The 15,002-nt window shown below is 46.9% G+C and overlaps 1 protein-coding gene across 2 annotated transcripts in view; it reads right to left on the minus strand.

Annotated features, from left to right (window-relative positions):
* VWC2 (von Willebrand factor C domain containing 2) overlaps positions 1-13,296 on the minus strand; it is a 162,280-nt gene extending 148,984 nt beyond the window's left edge. The window contains exons 1-2 of one of the 2 annotated variants that reach the window (XM_007981353.3): positions 12,821-13,296; positions 10,795-11,593 (exon numbers count right to left, since the gene is read on the minus strand). In XM_007981353.3, coding sequence (XP_007979544.1) covers positions 10,795-11,490 — 696 coding nt within the window. In that variant the 5' untranslated portion in view covers positions 11,491-11,593; positions 12,821-13,296. Of the gene's footprint in view, positions 1-10,794; positions 12,642-12,820 lie in introns of those variants that run through there. The other variant, XR_494634.3, reaches the window with a different exon arrangement.
* Between the last annotated feature and the right edge of the window lie 1,706 nt (positions 13,297-15,002).

A 15,002-nucleotide genomic window follows, 5' to 3' on the forward strand; every position in this document is an offset into this window, starting at 1 on the left:
GCCTTTGAAATGTTCACCTACTTGATGATTTGGCCTAAGGCTGAGCTGGCTCCCAGCACCTGTTTTCTAAGAATATTTAAACTAAAGAGCTTCTGCACAGTAAAAGAATCTATCCACAGAGTAAACAGTCTACAGAATGGGAGAAAATATTTGCAAACTATGCATCCAACAAAGGTCCACCCTCTATAAGGAATTTAAACAAATCAGCAAGCAAATAGCTAATAGCGCCATTAAAAAGTGGGCAAGAGACATGAACAGACACTTCTCAAAATTAGACAAACAAACAGCCAACAAGCATATGATAACATGCTCAACATCACCGATCATCAGACAAACGCAAATCATAATCACAATGAGATACTATCTCACACCAGTTGGAATGGCCATTATTAAAAGGTCACAAAATAATGGATCCTTGTGAGGCTGCAGGGAAAAGGGAGCACGAATACACTGTTGGAGGGAATGTAAATTAGTTCAGCCACTGCAGAAAGTAGTTGGAGATTTCTCAAAGAACTTAAATCAGAGCAACCTATTACCCAGCAATCCCATTCCTGAGTATATACCCAAAGGAAAATAAATCCTTCTACCAAAATGACACATATACTCCTATGTTCATTGCAGCACTGCTCACAATAGTAAAGACATGGAATCAACCTAAGTGCCCATCAACACTGGATTGGATAAATAAAATGTGGTACATATATACCATGGAATACTACATAGTCTTAAAAAAGAATGGAATCACGTCCTTTGCAGCAACATGGATGCAGTTGGGGGCCACTACCCTAGGTGAATTATTGCAGGAACAGAAAACCGAATACCACATGTTTTCATTTATAAGTGGAAGCTAAACATTGGGCACTTATGTACTCAAAGATGGGAACAATAGACACTGGGGACTATAAGAGGGGCGAGGGAGGTGGGCAAGGGTTGAAAAACTAACTGTTGCATACTATGTTCAGTACCTGAGTGATGTGATCATTCTTATCCCAAACCTCAGCATCACACGATATACCCAGGTAACAAATACCTTGCAAAGGTCTCCTGAGGGAAGGCAGGCAATGTTGCCTACAGCTGAGCTCCACCGGTCTACACCTTAGTAAACAGTTAAGTTGTATCCACTCCTTGATTCTGTGACTTTGCTTCTGGGATCATCTTCCTTCTTCCTAAATTTCATCCTTTAGACTCCTTTTAAAAAATTATTTTAGTAAATACTTTTTGGTGATACTCTCCATTGTATAAAGTATCTTTCTTTAGGCTTATTCTTGAAGGACAATTTTGTTGGATACATCAATCAGATTAACACTTGTTTCTCTCTTATTTAAAAATATTCTCCTACTGTGCTGTGTTTTCTGTTGACCAGATGTCTGCTGTCAGCCTACTCACTGCTATTCTGGAGGTAATGTCCTCTCTGTCTGGTTGCTCTGAACATCTTTATTTTGCCTTTGTTGTTCTGCAGTCTCTATAATATGGCTGGGTGTGAATATATTTTTATTTATCTTTCTTTAGATTCATTGGGTTTCCTGAATGAGAAAATAGATGTCTTTCAACTAGAAAGACTTGGAACTTCCATATCTTAATTTCTCCCATTCTCTACAATCTCTATCAGAATTCTAAGCAGATGTGTGGTAGATCTTTTCACTTTATCCTCCGTGTATCGAAACATCTCTTTCCTGTGTCCCATCTATATATGTTTCATACTACTTAACTTCTTCAGATCTGTGTGCTGGTTTGCTATCAAATATCTCAAAATAGACATCAAAATGAGTATATATCAAATATACTCATTTTACATCCCAATATCTGGGCCTGATTCAACTGCTTTTGCCTCAGCTGATTCTTGCTTACAATGCCCTTTCTCCTTGTGACTAGTTTTTATTTTGAGGTCACATTCCCTGGAACACTATTTGTGGGAATTTTTTGTAGCCTGGGTGAAGGGTGCATTCACCCCGTGTGCGTGTGTTTAGGTCAGATACCTGTCGATCCATTTAAAAACACATATTCCATTTGGACTTTGCACACCACACAGGGAAGCATAAATGGGGCTCCACATTCCTAAGAGGGTAAGCCTGCTACAGATGGCAATGACTCAGGGAAAACAAACATTTCTTTCTCTTCTGGACAGAGCCAAGGTCCACTGAGAGATGTTTGCTTACATTGTCCCACTGCAGTACAGGCTCTTGTGTCTCCTGGCTTTATAAGATAGATCCTGATCTGATTCTCTCTACTTGGGTACCTGCACTCATCACATGCCACAACCCAGCAATGATTGGCCATGAGGGCCAAGGGCCCAGGGCCCGAGATCAAGAGATGCTCCCAGACAGCCACCACTTCAAGGCAGACTTTGCTCTATGGATTCCAACTCCACCTCTAGAAATTAATTTCTCTTATTCTCTTGCCATGTCAGCTGTGCTTTTAAAAATGGACGTAGAATGTAAAATGACAGACAATGGAGACTCAGAAGGGTGTCAGGGATGGGGAGGGAGTAGATAATGACAGATTATGTAACGGATGCAGTATACATTATTCAGATGCAGTGTACATTACTCGGATGCAATGTACATTAGTCTGGTGATGACTTCACTAGACGCTCTTCCTTTACCACTACGCAGTGTATCCATGTAATAAAATTACACTGTACCCCATCAATTTATACAAGCAACATTTTGCTGTAAAAAATATGTGCTTTATATGGTATTCAGGATTTCAGGCATTTTGTTGAAAGTGAGGTTTCAGGCTGTCCTCCATATTCCCAGGAAAGGAAGGAGTAGTCTCATGTTTAAAGCATCATCACTTTTACTATACTTGGATACTTGGAAATGTGCAGAGCCACCTGGCATTTTAATTTCTTTTTCTCCTTCCTCCCTCCCTCCCTCCCTCCCTCCCTCCCTCCCTCCCTTCCTTCCTTCCCTCCCTCCTTTCTTTCTTTCTTTCTTTCTTTCTTTCTCTTTCTTTCTTTCTTTCTCTCATTATTGTTATTTTTTTTTTTAGAGACAGGGTCTCACTCTGTTGCACACACTAATCCTAAACTCCTGGGCTCAAGTGATCCTCCCAGCTCGGCCTCCCAAACTGCCGGGAATATAGGCATGAGCCACTGTGCCCAGCCATGGAGTTTTAATTTTCAAGCTCTATGCTTTTTCACAGGCCTAAGGCTTCTGAGAGAACTCATAGGGCCCTCGGCAGAGGCCTGACATCATCCTTTTCCACAGATTTGAAAGGCGGTCTATGTCCTGGCCGCACCCCAGTGCCCGACAGAAATAGAATGAGAAGTATGATCCAGCTGGCAGGATCTCAGCCTTGGAACAGACAGGCAGTAAGAAGGATTTCCAGCTACGTGGTCAGAAAAGTACCATGAAGGATGGTCACAGGGTAGGTAGGCCTGGGTGGGAAGCCATATCCTTCATGCAAACTCACAGTTGTTACATTTGATACAAACTCTTTTCTTTTCCCTAGAACATCTGGCCCAGGATTCCTCTGCCATTTAAAAACAAGTCATCAGCAACAATGGGTCTATTAATAATAATAGAGTGACTTCTACTGTGTGTCCCCTTGAACCCCTGACCCAAACTCTCACAGTGCCTCACACACCACAGCACTGCTGCCTGTCTCCTGGAGGGGGCCATGTGCTTCCCGTCACATCTCCAGGATGCAGCCCAGGGACTGGCACACATGGTGTCTTAAATATTTTCAAATAAATGTAAGAATAATGTTTCTGTTGGGACTTACCAGATTTAGAGGTATCATCCGAGGAGGTAATGCTTTATGGAAAAACAGCTCCACGGAGCCAGTCCCTAATGGTCTACAAGAGTCCTTCTAGAGACCAAAACCTGGACCAGGGCGTGGCCACCTACCCCTGAGCGGCACACTCTGCAGAACTTGTCTAAATATTCACATCAACTTTGTTCAGAGCTTTACAGGTTCAAATTGCTTTCACATACATCTTATTTACTTCTTATAATGGGAGATAAATGCAGAATACTATCCACTTTTTTATTTTTCTTTTCTGATTTTTAAGATGGGGTTTCATGCTATCATCCAGGTTGGCATGCAGTGACCCAGTCATGACTCACTGCAACTTCAAATTCTTGGGCTCCAGCCATCCTCCTGCCTCAGCCTCTCAAGTAGCTGGGTCTACAGGTGAGCACCAACATGCCTGGCCGTTCTTTTGTTTTGTTTTGTTTTCAATTTGTGGTAGAGATGGGGCCTCACTATGTTGTCCAGACTGGGCTTTAACTCCTGGACTCAAGTGATCTTCCAACCTCAGTCTCCCAAAGTGCTGGGATTACAGGCATGAGTCACCACACCAAGCCCCATTTTTTTTTCTTTCTAACCACTAGAAAACAAGGCTCTGAAAGTTGTCCAGGGAAGCACTGGATAAAACAGAACCCGGTTCACACTGCTGTGTTCAGATGATAAGTACCCTGTCCTCAAAGTTCCAGAAGCTGATTCTCCACCAAAACTGAAGAGGAAAGGACTGGAGAGCATGGGACCTGCTTTCCTAAACCTCCTCACGATATCAACTGCCTGTATGATTCTGGAGAGGGCACTAATTTTCTAAGGTGAATTTTCACTGCCTATGAACAAGAGTCTTTTCAAAGTCGTGTATTTACAGAAACATGGGTGAATCGCACATCTGCCAAGTAGGGGTGTGGTCAGCTGGAAAGCAAATGCCCTCCCACAGGAGCAGCCCTGCCCAGATCTGACAGATGGCTGCCATCTGGGAATCATTTCATTTTTGTAAGAATTAGGCAATCTGGGAATTTACATGAACCTCCCACTTGTCAAATACTGGCACTAATAAACAAATGTTTTATATGCCGTGAGCCAAACAGAATACCTCCTAGAACCAGATCTTCCTCTTGGGCCACCTGTTGCCCCCCATGGGTCTGATCATCCCTGGAGTCCCACACCTCTTGGGATCTAGTCTTCTTTTCGCTGCCCCCTGGACTCATTCCCCCTTGCTCTCAGGGAAATCCTGGGACTAAGTACTTTTAGTTCCATTACAACTCAAGACTTCATCCTTTGAAGGACACAGGCATTATTTTGTCCATCAGATGGCCCAGTCAAATATGACATAAATCCATGTAAATACATGTTTAACCAAGTGGATCAAGCATTTATTGGACATATATATGAGCAAGGTACTCTGGACTTGTATTATTTTTCCTTTTTCCAGGTACCTGAAATGTTCTCCACCACACACAAAATGCCACTTCATCACCATATGGTCATGAAGACACTATGCACGATCTTCACAGTCCAACATGCTAGGATTCAAATCCTGTCTTTACCATTTACTAGCTCTATGATGTTGATCAAGCTATTTAACTTTTTCGGACCTTAGTTTTCTCTCCTTTAAAAATAAAGAAAATACCACCAACTGATTAGTCTGTTGTGTAAATTACTCCAGAAAAGCCAACACATAAAAAATACTGGTACTGGATAAATATTGATTCCCTTCCGCCCACTACAAAAGGTTATGGTGTTAATTCCATCATACTTAACATCAGATATTGTATGAAGCAGGCAAATAAGCAGTTTTTAAAGCTGTGTTTCCCCCACCTCAGTTAGGAACATATCTAAAGAGTCTAGATATGGCATATGACTCCCTCTTTAAAAAAAAAAAAAGTCACTGTTTAAATGACTTTAGACACAAGGGTAGAAAATGAGAAGTCGAGAATTTACAAAATCTTACTCAGAACCAAAACAAACTCAGAGACAGCAACAGTACATGCATTAGCCTGACCTGCAGAAAAGAACACAGATTGACTCATTTTACTTAGTGAAGGTAGATAATAATAGCATTGTTTTCAGTTAAGTAACATCAGCCAAAAGAATATAAATACCATTAGACTGAAAAGCATGAATAACCGTGGCTTTCTCTTTGCTGGCATTTTCTCATAATTGCAGTAGAGATCTATTTAGATGGAGGTTTTGATTCCAAATTTCACGTTTGAATTTTTTTAATTGATAAAAACCTAGAAATAAGATTTTTGCAGTGGGGTTAACGGCAAGTCAGATATGGAAGCAGTCAGAGAATTTGGTTTAACTCAGCGGTCCCAAATCATTTCACCTCCAAGTACCCCTTCCTGTTATCTCTCTCTCAACAGTTCTCAAGCTTTGAAAGACGGTCTAGTAAGTTTCACTTATTAATAATTCATCTTCCCTTTTTCTTCAAAGACTTATACAATTGCCAATCAGAGCTCCTGATCAGCTATGATAACCAGTGTTGACACACTTTGCTGATATCAATCATACCAAAAGCAAAGAAATGTGAAGATTTAGTTATCCTGTATGGCCCTATTTCAGAGTCACAAAATTTCCATTAGGTTCTATAAAACATGAAATAAGCCTGCAAACTCCCCTTTCCACCATCACAGTCCTCCCAAGATTCACAGAGGGAATCACAGAGACCAGGATTCTCATGACGAAAACAACTTGTTTTGTTGATCAAAATAGAATGATTTTTTTTTAATTAACACATTTCAAATGTTATTTTACTTCTGAACAAATCACATGGTAATTGAGGCAAAACTTACAACTACTCAATATAGCCCCCCTCCGCACCCTTAGTCACCTTTTAGTTTTCCGTGATACAAGGATCCATTCACATAAGTAATACAAGAACTCCTAAAGTGACTCTCAGAATGCAATAGACACAGAATCAGAATGGTCAAGATGAGCCCCTCAGTTAATATTCATTGGCATACACTTCATCACCACTCACTCTATGCCTTTGCCGTAAGCACTGTTTTCCCATCATGCGTGCTGATGCATCCTCACACACCCCACTGTTACTACCTCATTAGATCTGTTTTATGAAGTCAATTTCAGTCATTGACACTATGTTTTGGGCTGAACTGTGTGCTTCTACAATTCAAATTTTGAAGTCCTCATGCCAGCAGCTAAGAATATGACTGTTTGGAGACAGGTCTTTAAAGAGGTAATTAAGTTAAAATGAGGTCATTGGAGCAGGCCCCAATCCAATATGAGTGTGTCCTTATAAGAAGAGAAGTGGACACAGACAGATGCAGAGGGAACACCACGAAAAAACCCAGGGAGAAGATGGACATCTGCAAGTCAAGGAGAGAGGCCTCAGAAGAAACCAGCCCTGCCAACGCCTTGATCTTGGACTTCCAGATTACTTGCAAAACTGGAAGTCTGGAAATCTTGGATTTCCAGACAACAAATTTCTGTTTAAATTACCCCGTCTGTGTTCCTTTGCTCCAGCAGCCCTAGCAGACTAATATACTGTAGGAAGCACAAAACAGTTAAAAATATCATTCCTGTTTTAAAAAAACAGTTAAAAATAATAATAATAAGCCAATAGATAAGCTTCCTTATTCAAAGTTGGATGCCTGCTGGTATAAGTTAAAGAAAAAAAAGACACTTGGTATCATTTGAGAGGCAGTGGGGAAAATTCTATTATTAACTATGTTTTTATTTGAATGTACAAATTAAATTACAACCATCCCTGGAGGAATGAACACATTACTCTCATTATTATTAGCAGCTTAATGGTATTTTGTGGAATCAGTGAGATCTTTCACAAGTATCTAACTGAGATCAAACAGGCTGTAAGGAGAGGAAGTTTTAATGGGGTAAAAGAGTACAGAGAGAAGGGAAAGAACAGGTTCAGAATATGCAGAAAACTGAGTAGAGAAGGCAGCAAGAAAACATGCCCAACAAAAGAGAAGCCTATGAAGACAGGGAGAAACCACACTCCTGCCGGAGCCAAATACCCTGCACATCACAAGCACAGGCAGGCTCTGGGGTTAATCTACTGCTCAAAGAGGGTCAAGCCTCCATCAATAACTAGTAATTTCCCCTCTCTCTGTCTCTCTCTCTCTCTCTCTCTCTCTCTCTCTCTCTCTCTCTCTCTCTCTCTCTGGAAGCAGAGAACAGACTGTTAAAGGATCTTGCATCTTGCAGGGACTGAGGCCCAAGTAATCTCACTTTCACTTCCTTCCTTGCTAAAGTAAACAGTGTTCCAGTCATGACCCTACTGTACCACAATCTCCATTTGAATTACATTTTCTTCAGAGAAGTGCAAAGCACTTCAGACAGAAATGCTTTCCTTTTTCGTTTTCCATGTACTTTGTGCTATGCAAACTACAGAGTACAATTTACCTCTCTCTGAAATCCAAAATACCCAGAGCAGGCATGTTAACAATTTCTGTGCCCTGGTACTCAGCATCACGACAAATCTCTATTACTACAACCCACAAACCCCGTGGACTCACAACTAACCCTATACCATTCTACATTCATATTTTCAACATTCTTCAAAAAAAGCACTGCTTTCTCTTTTGTACACTGAAGGACAGAAAAATGAAGACAGTAAATGGCCTGCATAAGGCCACAATAAATTAGAAGAATGCCTAGAAATGTTCCTGATACTAACAAAAAGGAGCAAACATGATATAACACTATAAAATCTTTATGTAGTTGACATAAGAACAAGCATATAATTAAAAATTTGTAACAACTTTGCAACTTTCAAGCATGTGTGCATCCCAGCATCTGGTAATAATTGATGAAAGTTTAGAATGAAATATTATTTGAAGATGGAAGATGCACTTAATACTCCAAAAATAGCTTTACTGGTATTTTAATTTCTTTCTAAGATTGTAATCTTTCCAGTTTCCCTTTTGTCAGTATCATCTCCCGTCCTCAAGAGTTTGAAAACACATTCTACCTATGGACTACCAAACAGGTAGCAAAGAGGAATTAAATAAGAGATCCCTCTCCTCCATTGACAAAAGCAGCTTCATGGCTGCTATCATTTAGCAGGTACAATTAAGACGGAAGTTTGAATTATTCCCTTTACCTGTGATCTCAGGTAGGTAGGTGGACACTGAAGTATTTGGGCTTTCTAGATCAAAGTGCTACTAATTCCTCAGTTTACCTCTTACGACAATTCTAACAAATTACGATGGAACTATAAACAGTGCAAACAACAAAAGGAATTAATTACAAACCACTGCTTATCTTTGACTTTAGAAGAGCCAATGATGTTACCAATTCAAAACCGAAGAGAATTGTTCTAGTGTTCTATGACCCTGCTCCAAGCCAAAATGGAAGGCCCCTCTTCTGGGGTCTTCTGGCACCCACGAGTTCCTTTACCTGGACACATTTGCCTGTGCACTTTTGTATTGCACCCAACACATCTGGAGAGATAACTACTAGACCCTCCCATAGGCAGGAAGCATTTTGAGGGGCAGGGTTTCTGATTTAGTTAATTTTGTATGGCCTGGGCATGGATCATATGAGTTGCTCCTCTCAGCTGTCTTTCTCCAAAGGGCTGAAGTCAAATGTTAGTACTTAAGCAATGTATGCCTGGAGCTATATTTTGCTACATGAGCCTAGGGATAGCTGGCCCCTTATCTTACAGATAAGAGAAAAGAAACCCAGAGGGGATATGTCTTTTGTTCTAGTCCTGCAGCTGGTCAGTGGTAAAGCCAGAAGGGATAACCATGTTTCCTGACTCTAAATTCCAGCACTCTTTCCATACTTTGTACACCATATATAGATATGTCCTTCCTGGCTTTGGACTTCTGTAACACTTGATAATTCATTTCCACAAGTCAGTAACTACATGGCCTTCACATCCTGGGAATTAGCAGATCTCACAGGCTAATTCCAGGAGGGGTATGCCAGCAGAATTCCTCCCTACCTGCCTGCCAAGCTTTGCTTTAGTAGCTGCACGTTCCATGACGCCCTCTGCAGGTGGGAAAAGGACAGCTATGGCCTGGCAAGTCAATGGGCCAAGTCCAGGCAGGCCATAGGTTGAGCCTACCTTGAGGTGTTTGAAATAACTGAACACCTGTGCAGGTCTCTCTCAGGCCCCCAGCCCACTTGCAGGGATTTTAACTGGAGCTTGTGCATGCAGGCTGTGCAGCACTTTCACCCAAACTAAAGCCGCAGTGGAGCTGGGCTTTTGGTTCAAGTAGAGTATAAGGGTTAAAAACCTAAGCTATGGGAGTAGAACTACTTAGTTTGACATATGAATCTGCTTCTTAATAGCTGCCCTGCCTTCAACACATTATTTAAATATTCTGTGTCTGTTTCCTCTTCTCCATAAAATGGAGACAATGGATAATAATCCACCTCCTAGAATGGTATGAGATTTAACTAATGTACATGTAAAACAGCGGGATCCTGACGGACAGTAGGCATTAGAGAGATGGCCGGTATTATTAACACTACTACTACGTATCTAAATCAAAACAATTTTTAACCATTAACTGCACTTGTTGGTTTCGCCATCCACTATGATTTGGCACCCCATGAGCAAATATTTTTTTCTTTTAATTTTTAGAACATTTGCATGATACACACATAATCTAGGGAAATGACTTATTTATATGAATAGTCTCCCTTAATTAGCTATTAGTTGAAAAATATATCCCAAATGGCATAGTAAATTACCCTGTGTTTGAAAGCAGGTTGAGCATTTCAGCGACAACATTCCCAAATTAGGAGCAGTAAATTAATGTTGAAAGTCCCTCTGATACCTGTTGGGACCCTTGCCTTCAGTGCCATGGGCTTCATCCTCATGAAGCCCTTTTAAAGTGAACACCGAAGGAATCCCTATGGACTGGCCACAGTGCTCTTGGAAGGATTACCTCTGCCCTGAAAAAGAGAGGTCATGTCAAAGGGTCTTGAGCACAGCGCTCTCCACCTCTGAGAACCAGAGAGCACCTCTTCTTCAAAGTGGGGGACCACAGAACCAAAGCTGTTCCACCCCTTCCTGGAAGGTGCAAAGTCGCCCGGCGGGCGTTCGCCTCTTACCACGAACTCCTCCAAAGTCTGATAGGTCTTGCCCCGGAACTCGCAGTAGTTCTTCCTCTCCTTGCACTGCGGGCAGCACTGGCTCGTGTCGACGTGGATGCAGCGCGGGTGCAGCCTCGGGCACTCCGGCTGCGCGCACAGCGGACCCTCCTCGGTGCACAGGCACGGGCAGGCCGAGGGGCCCGGCGCGAACTTCTCCCCGATCGCGTACACGAAGCCGCTCTCGTCCACGCAGCCCTTGCCGCGATAGTCCGGGTACACGTACTCCTCTGGTGGCTCGGGCGTGGGTGCGAGTTCCGGGCCAATCGCGTCCTGGGCGGCTGCAGCCAGAGCTTCCCCCTGCGGGGTGTCCCCACGGGGCCGGACCTGCAGATCCCCAGCCTTGGCGCCCACGCCCTGGGAGACCCAGGCCTGCTTCAGCTTGCTCCACGGCTCACGGCCGGCGAGCCCACGGCCGCTCTTGCTCTTCCAGTCTCGGCCGCTGCCGCCCTCGTCCCTCGCCGGGCGCCCAAGCTCGTTCACCCGCCCCGGGCCGTCCCGAGAGGCGTGCTCACGCTTCTCCTGGCCCGGCTGCTCTGGTGCCTGGGCCAGCTTCTCCAGCGGGATGCTCGGACTGCACAGAGCCACCATCAGGCAGCAGGTGACCAGGAGGGAACTGGAGAGCGCGCCAACTGCCATCGCAGTGGAGCTGGGCATCCCCTACCACGTCCCGGCGGGCGGGCGGGCGGGGAGCGCGGCCGAGGGGCGAGTCGCATTCACAGCCCGGGGGCGCGCCGCCGCCAGCCGGGAGCCGCCGTCCCTGCGGAGAGAACAGCAGCACAACTGAGCCCCGCGGCCCGCGCGCGCCCTGGCCCGCCGCGGCCCCCACCCGGGCTCCGGCATAGCTCTAGATTAACGAGCTGGGCGACGGGGGCGGGGGCAGCATGCCCAGCGTCGGTGCACGGCCGGGGTTCTTAGACATCACAAATTGTGGAGCGATATATTGGAAACGAAATCCAAGAACGACACCGGCCGGCGTGTTTCTGATGTAGTCGTGATTAGTGTTGGAGATGGCCAAGGGCGGCTTGCGGAGCCCAGGGAACGCAGTGAGCAGGGCCCGCGCCCCCCTGCAAAGCTCTGCTGGGAACCACGTAATTCGGGCACCCAGGGTGTCCCTCCCTAGGTCCTGGCCACGTTTCCCGAAGGTTATTAAATGGAGAATTCAGCAGTGGAGTTAGAGACAGATGAAAGTACAGGAAGATAAGAGGGAAACTCTTCCTCATTTGCTTTAGGGGTTTGTGCTGGGAAAATTCGGGGAGGTTAAACAAAGCTTCTCCTAGGACTCCACGATTCATTTCTAACAACTTCTTAAAAGCCTCCCGTCTCGGGAGCAGATGTCCCCTCCCTGCTCTCTAAGCCCCGCTGCATGAAAAGATGCCCTCGACCCCTTCCCAGAGGGCCGAGTCGGGGATTCCCGGGGCTTCAGTTCCTCCGCCGGCCCGCCCCTGGGAGCCTCGGGAGCCAGGTCGCCGGCCGCGGCGCTCAGTCTTGTAGGGTCCTGGCTGCGGAGCAGAAGCGCCAGGGCAGCACCAAGGAGTGCAGTGCGGAAGGCTGGGGCTCCAGGGCGCAGAGTGGGGGCGAGACCCTCCCACTCGCCGGACCCTCGCCAGCCTTTCTGGATTCCAAAGTTTCTGCCGCCCAAAGGGGCTGGGAGAGCCCGATACGCCGCAGGACACCGGCAATCCAGTCTCTCTCTGCCTCACTTCCCGAACGCCCCCACTCTGCGCACTTCAGTGCGTCTGTCCCCTCCCCCTCATCCTTCCTCCCTGAGGGCTCTGAACGTGCCCGGCCTTGCTCACCCCCCTGCCCGGTCCCTTCCGACCTCAACACTGGGCGAAGCGCCCATATTCACAAACTTGGACTGGGGGGGGGGGGGTGGGTTCCTCCGGAGCAGCTGAGCGGCGGAACACAGCGGGAGCGCGTCCGGCAGCGCGGGGACACCCAGCATGCACCCTCAGCCCTGAAGACCGGCGCCCAACCTACATACATGAGCGCAAGGCGTGGGCCGGACGCCGGGCTCGTGGCGGGCGCAGGGGTAGCAGCGGCGGGCGCGGACCTCGGTTGCCAGCGCCCATCCTGGGCCGGTCGGGGACCCGCGCGGGGCGGACCGCGGAGAGCCCAGCCCCACCTGCGCGCTCCGCCCGGCGCGCGCACCGGGCTAGGGCGTCTCCGGGGACTCGCTCATCGTGCTGCCAGCTGCCGGTGGTCGCGGCCCTAACTCGCGTCAGTGCCCGCGTCGCCCTCAGCCGCTCATCCTCCAGCCTCGTCCCCACTTCTCCGAGACCAAGCGCGCCCCGGAGGCCACCCGGGCGCCGCCTCACTCCTCTCCGCGGAGGGGTTCGGGGAGCTGTCCAGACCCGGCAGCCGGAATGTCTGGGCAGCCGCTGCGCGTCGCAGGGGAAAGAGAAGCCCGGAGCGCGGCAGTCGCGGTAGTGGCACCGAGGCCAGCATGGGAGCCAGCGCGCCTGCCACCCGCCTCTCCCTGCCGCAGCCGCCTCCGCCCGGCTCCTGCTCCGCTCCCTCCTCTGCTGCCCCCGCTTGGGAGGCGCCGCCTCGGCCCGCACTGCCCCGGGGGAGGCCTTCGCGCTGCCCCCGGGGAGGCCCTGCCGCCGCACCCGCTCCCTTTGCTGTGCCAGACCCACCTGTCAGTCGTCAGCGCGGTCGCGTCCCCACCTCCGCCGCCGGCCGCAGACCCTGCTAGGGTTGCCATTCTCCAGGCGTGTCACTCACTTTGCGCTGGACCTTTCATCTTGGCTTTTCTCTTTTCTTTAATTTCTTCCTTCCTAATTGGCCCCCTCTGGCTTTCCTCTTTGTGGACGGCTTGGTTCAGCTACCGTGTTCAGTTTGGGATTCGAAGGCCGTGTTTGTTTAGCAGACTGTTGAGACTTTTTCGTCTTTGCATTCAGAAACCCAGAGAAATAGACGTGTATGAGTAAGAAACGTAAAAATCTCAAGCGCGAACTTTCTGAATCTCTGCCGGTCTCTCCCCGCTCCCATCTTCCTCTTCCTGCCTGCTCACTCTTCTGCTGCAAATAGAAACCTGTTTCCTAACTTTGCTGGAATCTTCAACTGTTAAGCAGAGGCCTGGTTGATTTTACTCTTTGATGTTGTGTACAGGAGAAAAAGTCAATAGCACCTGTTCAGATTAATCCCCGAAATGGAATTTTCATGGAAATGGCCATTCCCAGGGCACTGGTTCCCACTCATGGCATTTTAGAATCCCTGAAAGTGCTCGGACGGTAAACAGATAATCTTCCCTGCAAGGTCAGGCGCTCTGGTGGTGGGAACTGGGGAGGCTGGTTTAGGACAAAGTATTTCTCTCTACCTTTTAATTGTATAGACAAACAAGTCTTAGCTGAGGTGGTAGGAAGCCCTCCTTGAAAGTCTTCTTAGAAGGCTGCCCCTCCACCTCCTCCAACACACACAGAACCAACAAGGCAACAGTGCTGGATGGAGGATTTCTTTCTGTTTTTTGTTTGTTTGTTTGTTTTTGAGACGGAGTCTTGCTCTGTGGCCCAGGCAGGAGTGCAGTGGCTGATCTCCACTCACTGCAAGCTCCTCCTCCCGGGTTTATGCCAGCCTCAGCCTCCTGAGTAGTTGGGACTATAGGCGTCCGCCACCACCAGCGGCTAATTTTGTTTTTGTATTTTTAGTGAGACGGGGCTTCACCGTGTTATCCAGAACGGTGTGGATCTCCTGATCTCGTGATCCGCCTGCCTCGGCCTCCCCAAATGCGGAGACTACAGACATGAGTCACCGCGCCCGGCCTGGATGGAGGATTTCTATGTCCAGGATGATTTGAGCCCTTCTGCTGTTTCAGTTCTACTCTCATTTTTCCTTTTTTTTTTTTTTTTTTTTTTTTTTTTAATGTTTTAGAGACACGATCTCACTTTGTCACCCAGGCTTCAGTGCAGTAACATGATCACGGCTCACTGCAGCCTCAAACTCTTGCCTCAGCCTCCGAAGGAGCTGGGTGTACAGGTCACCACACAGGGCTAATGGTTTTTTTATTATTATTTTTTTGTAGAGATGGAGTCTTGCTTTGTTGCCCAGGCTGGTCTTGAACTCCTGACCTCAAGTGATCCACCCGGCCTCTCAAAGTGCTGGAATTACAGGTGTGAGCCACCACGCTTGGCCCTTTCATTTCTTGTTACTGTCAGAAAAGAGAT

The sequence above is a fragment of the Chlorocebus sabaeus genome, chromosome 21, assembly GCF_047675955.1.
Source record: "Chlorocebus sabaeus isolate Y175 chromosome 21, mChlSab1.0.hap1, whole genome shotgun sequence".
Lineage (NCBI taxonomy): Eukaryota > Metazoa > Chordata > Mammalia > Primates > Cercopithecidae > Chlorocebus > Chlorocebus sabaeus.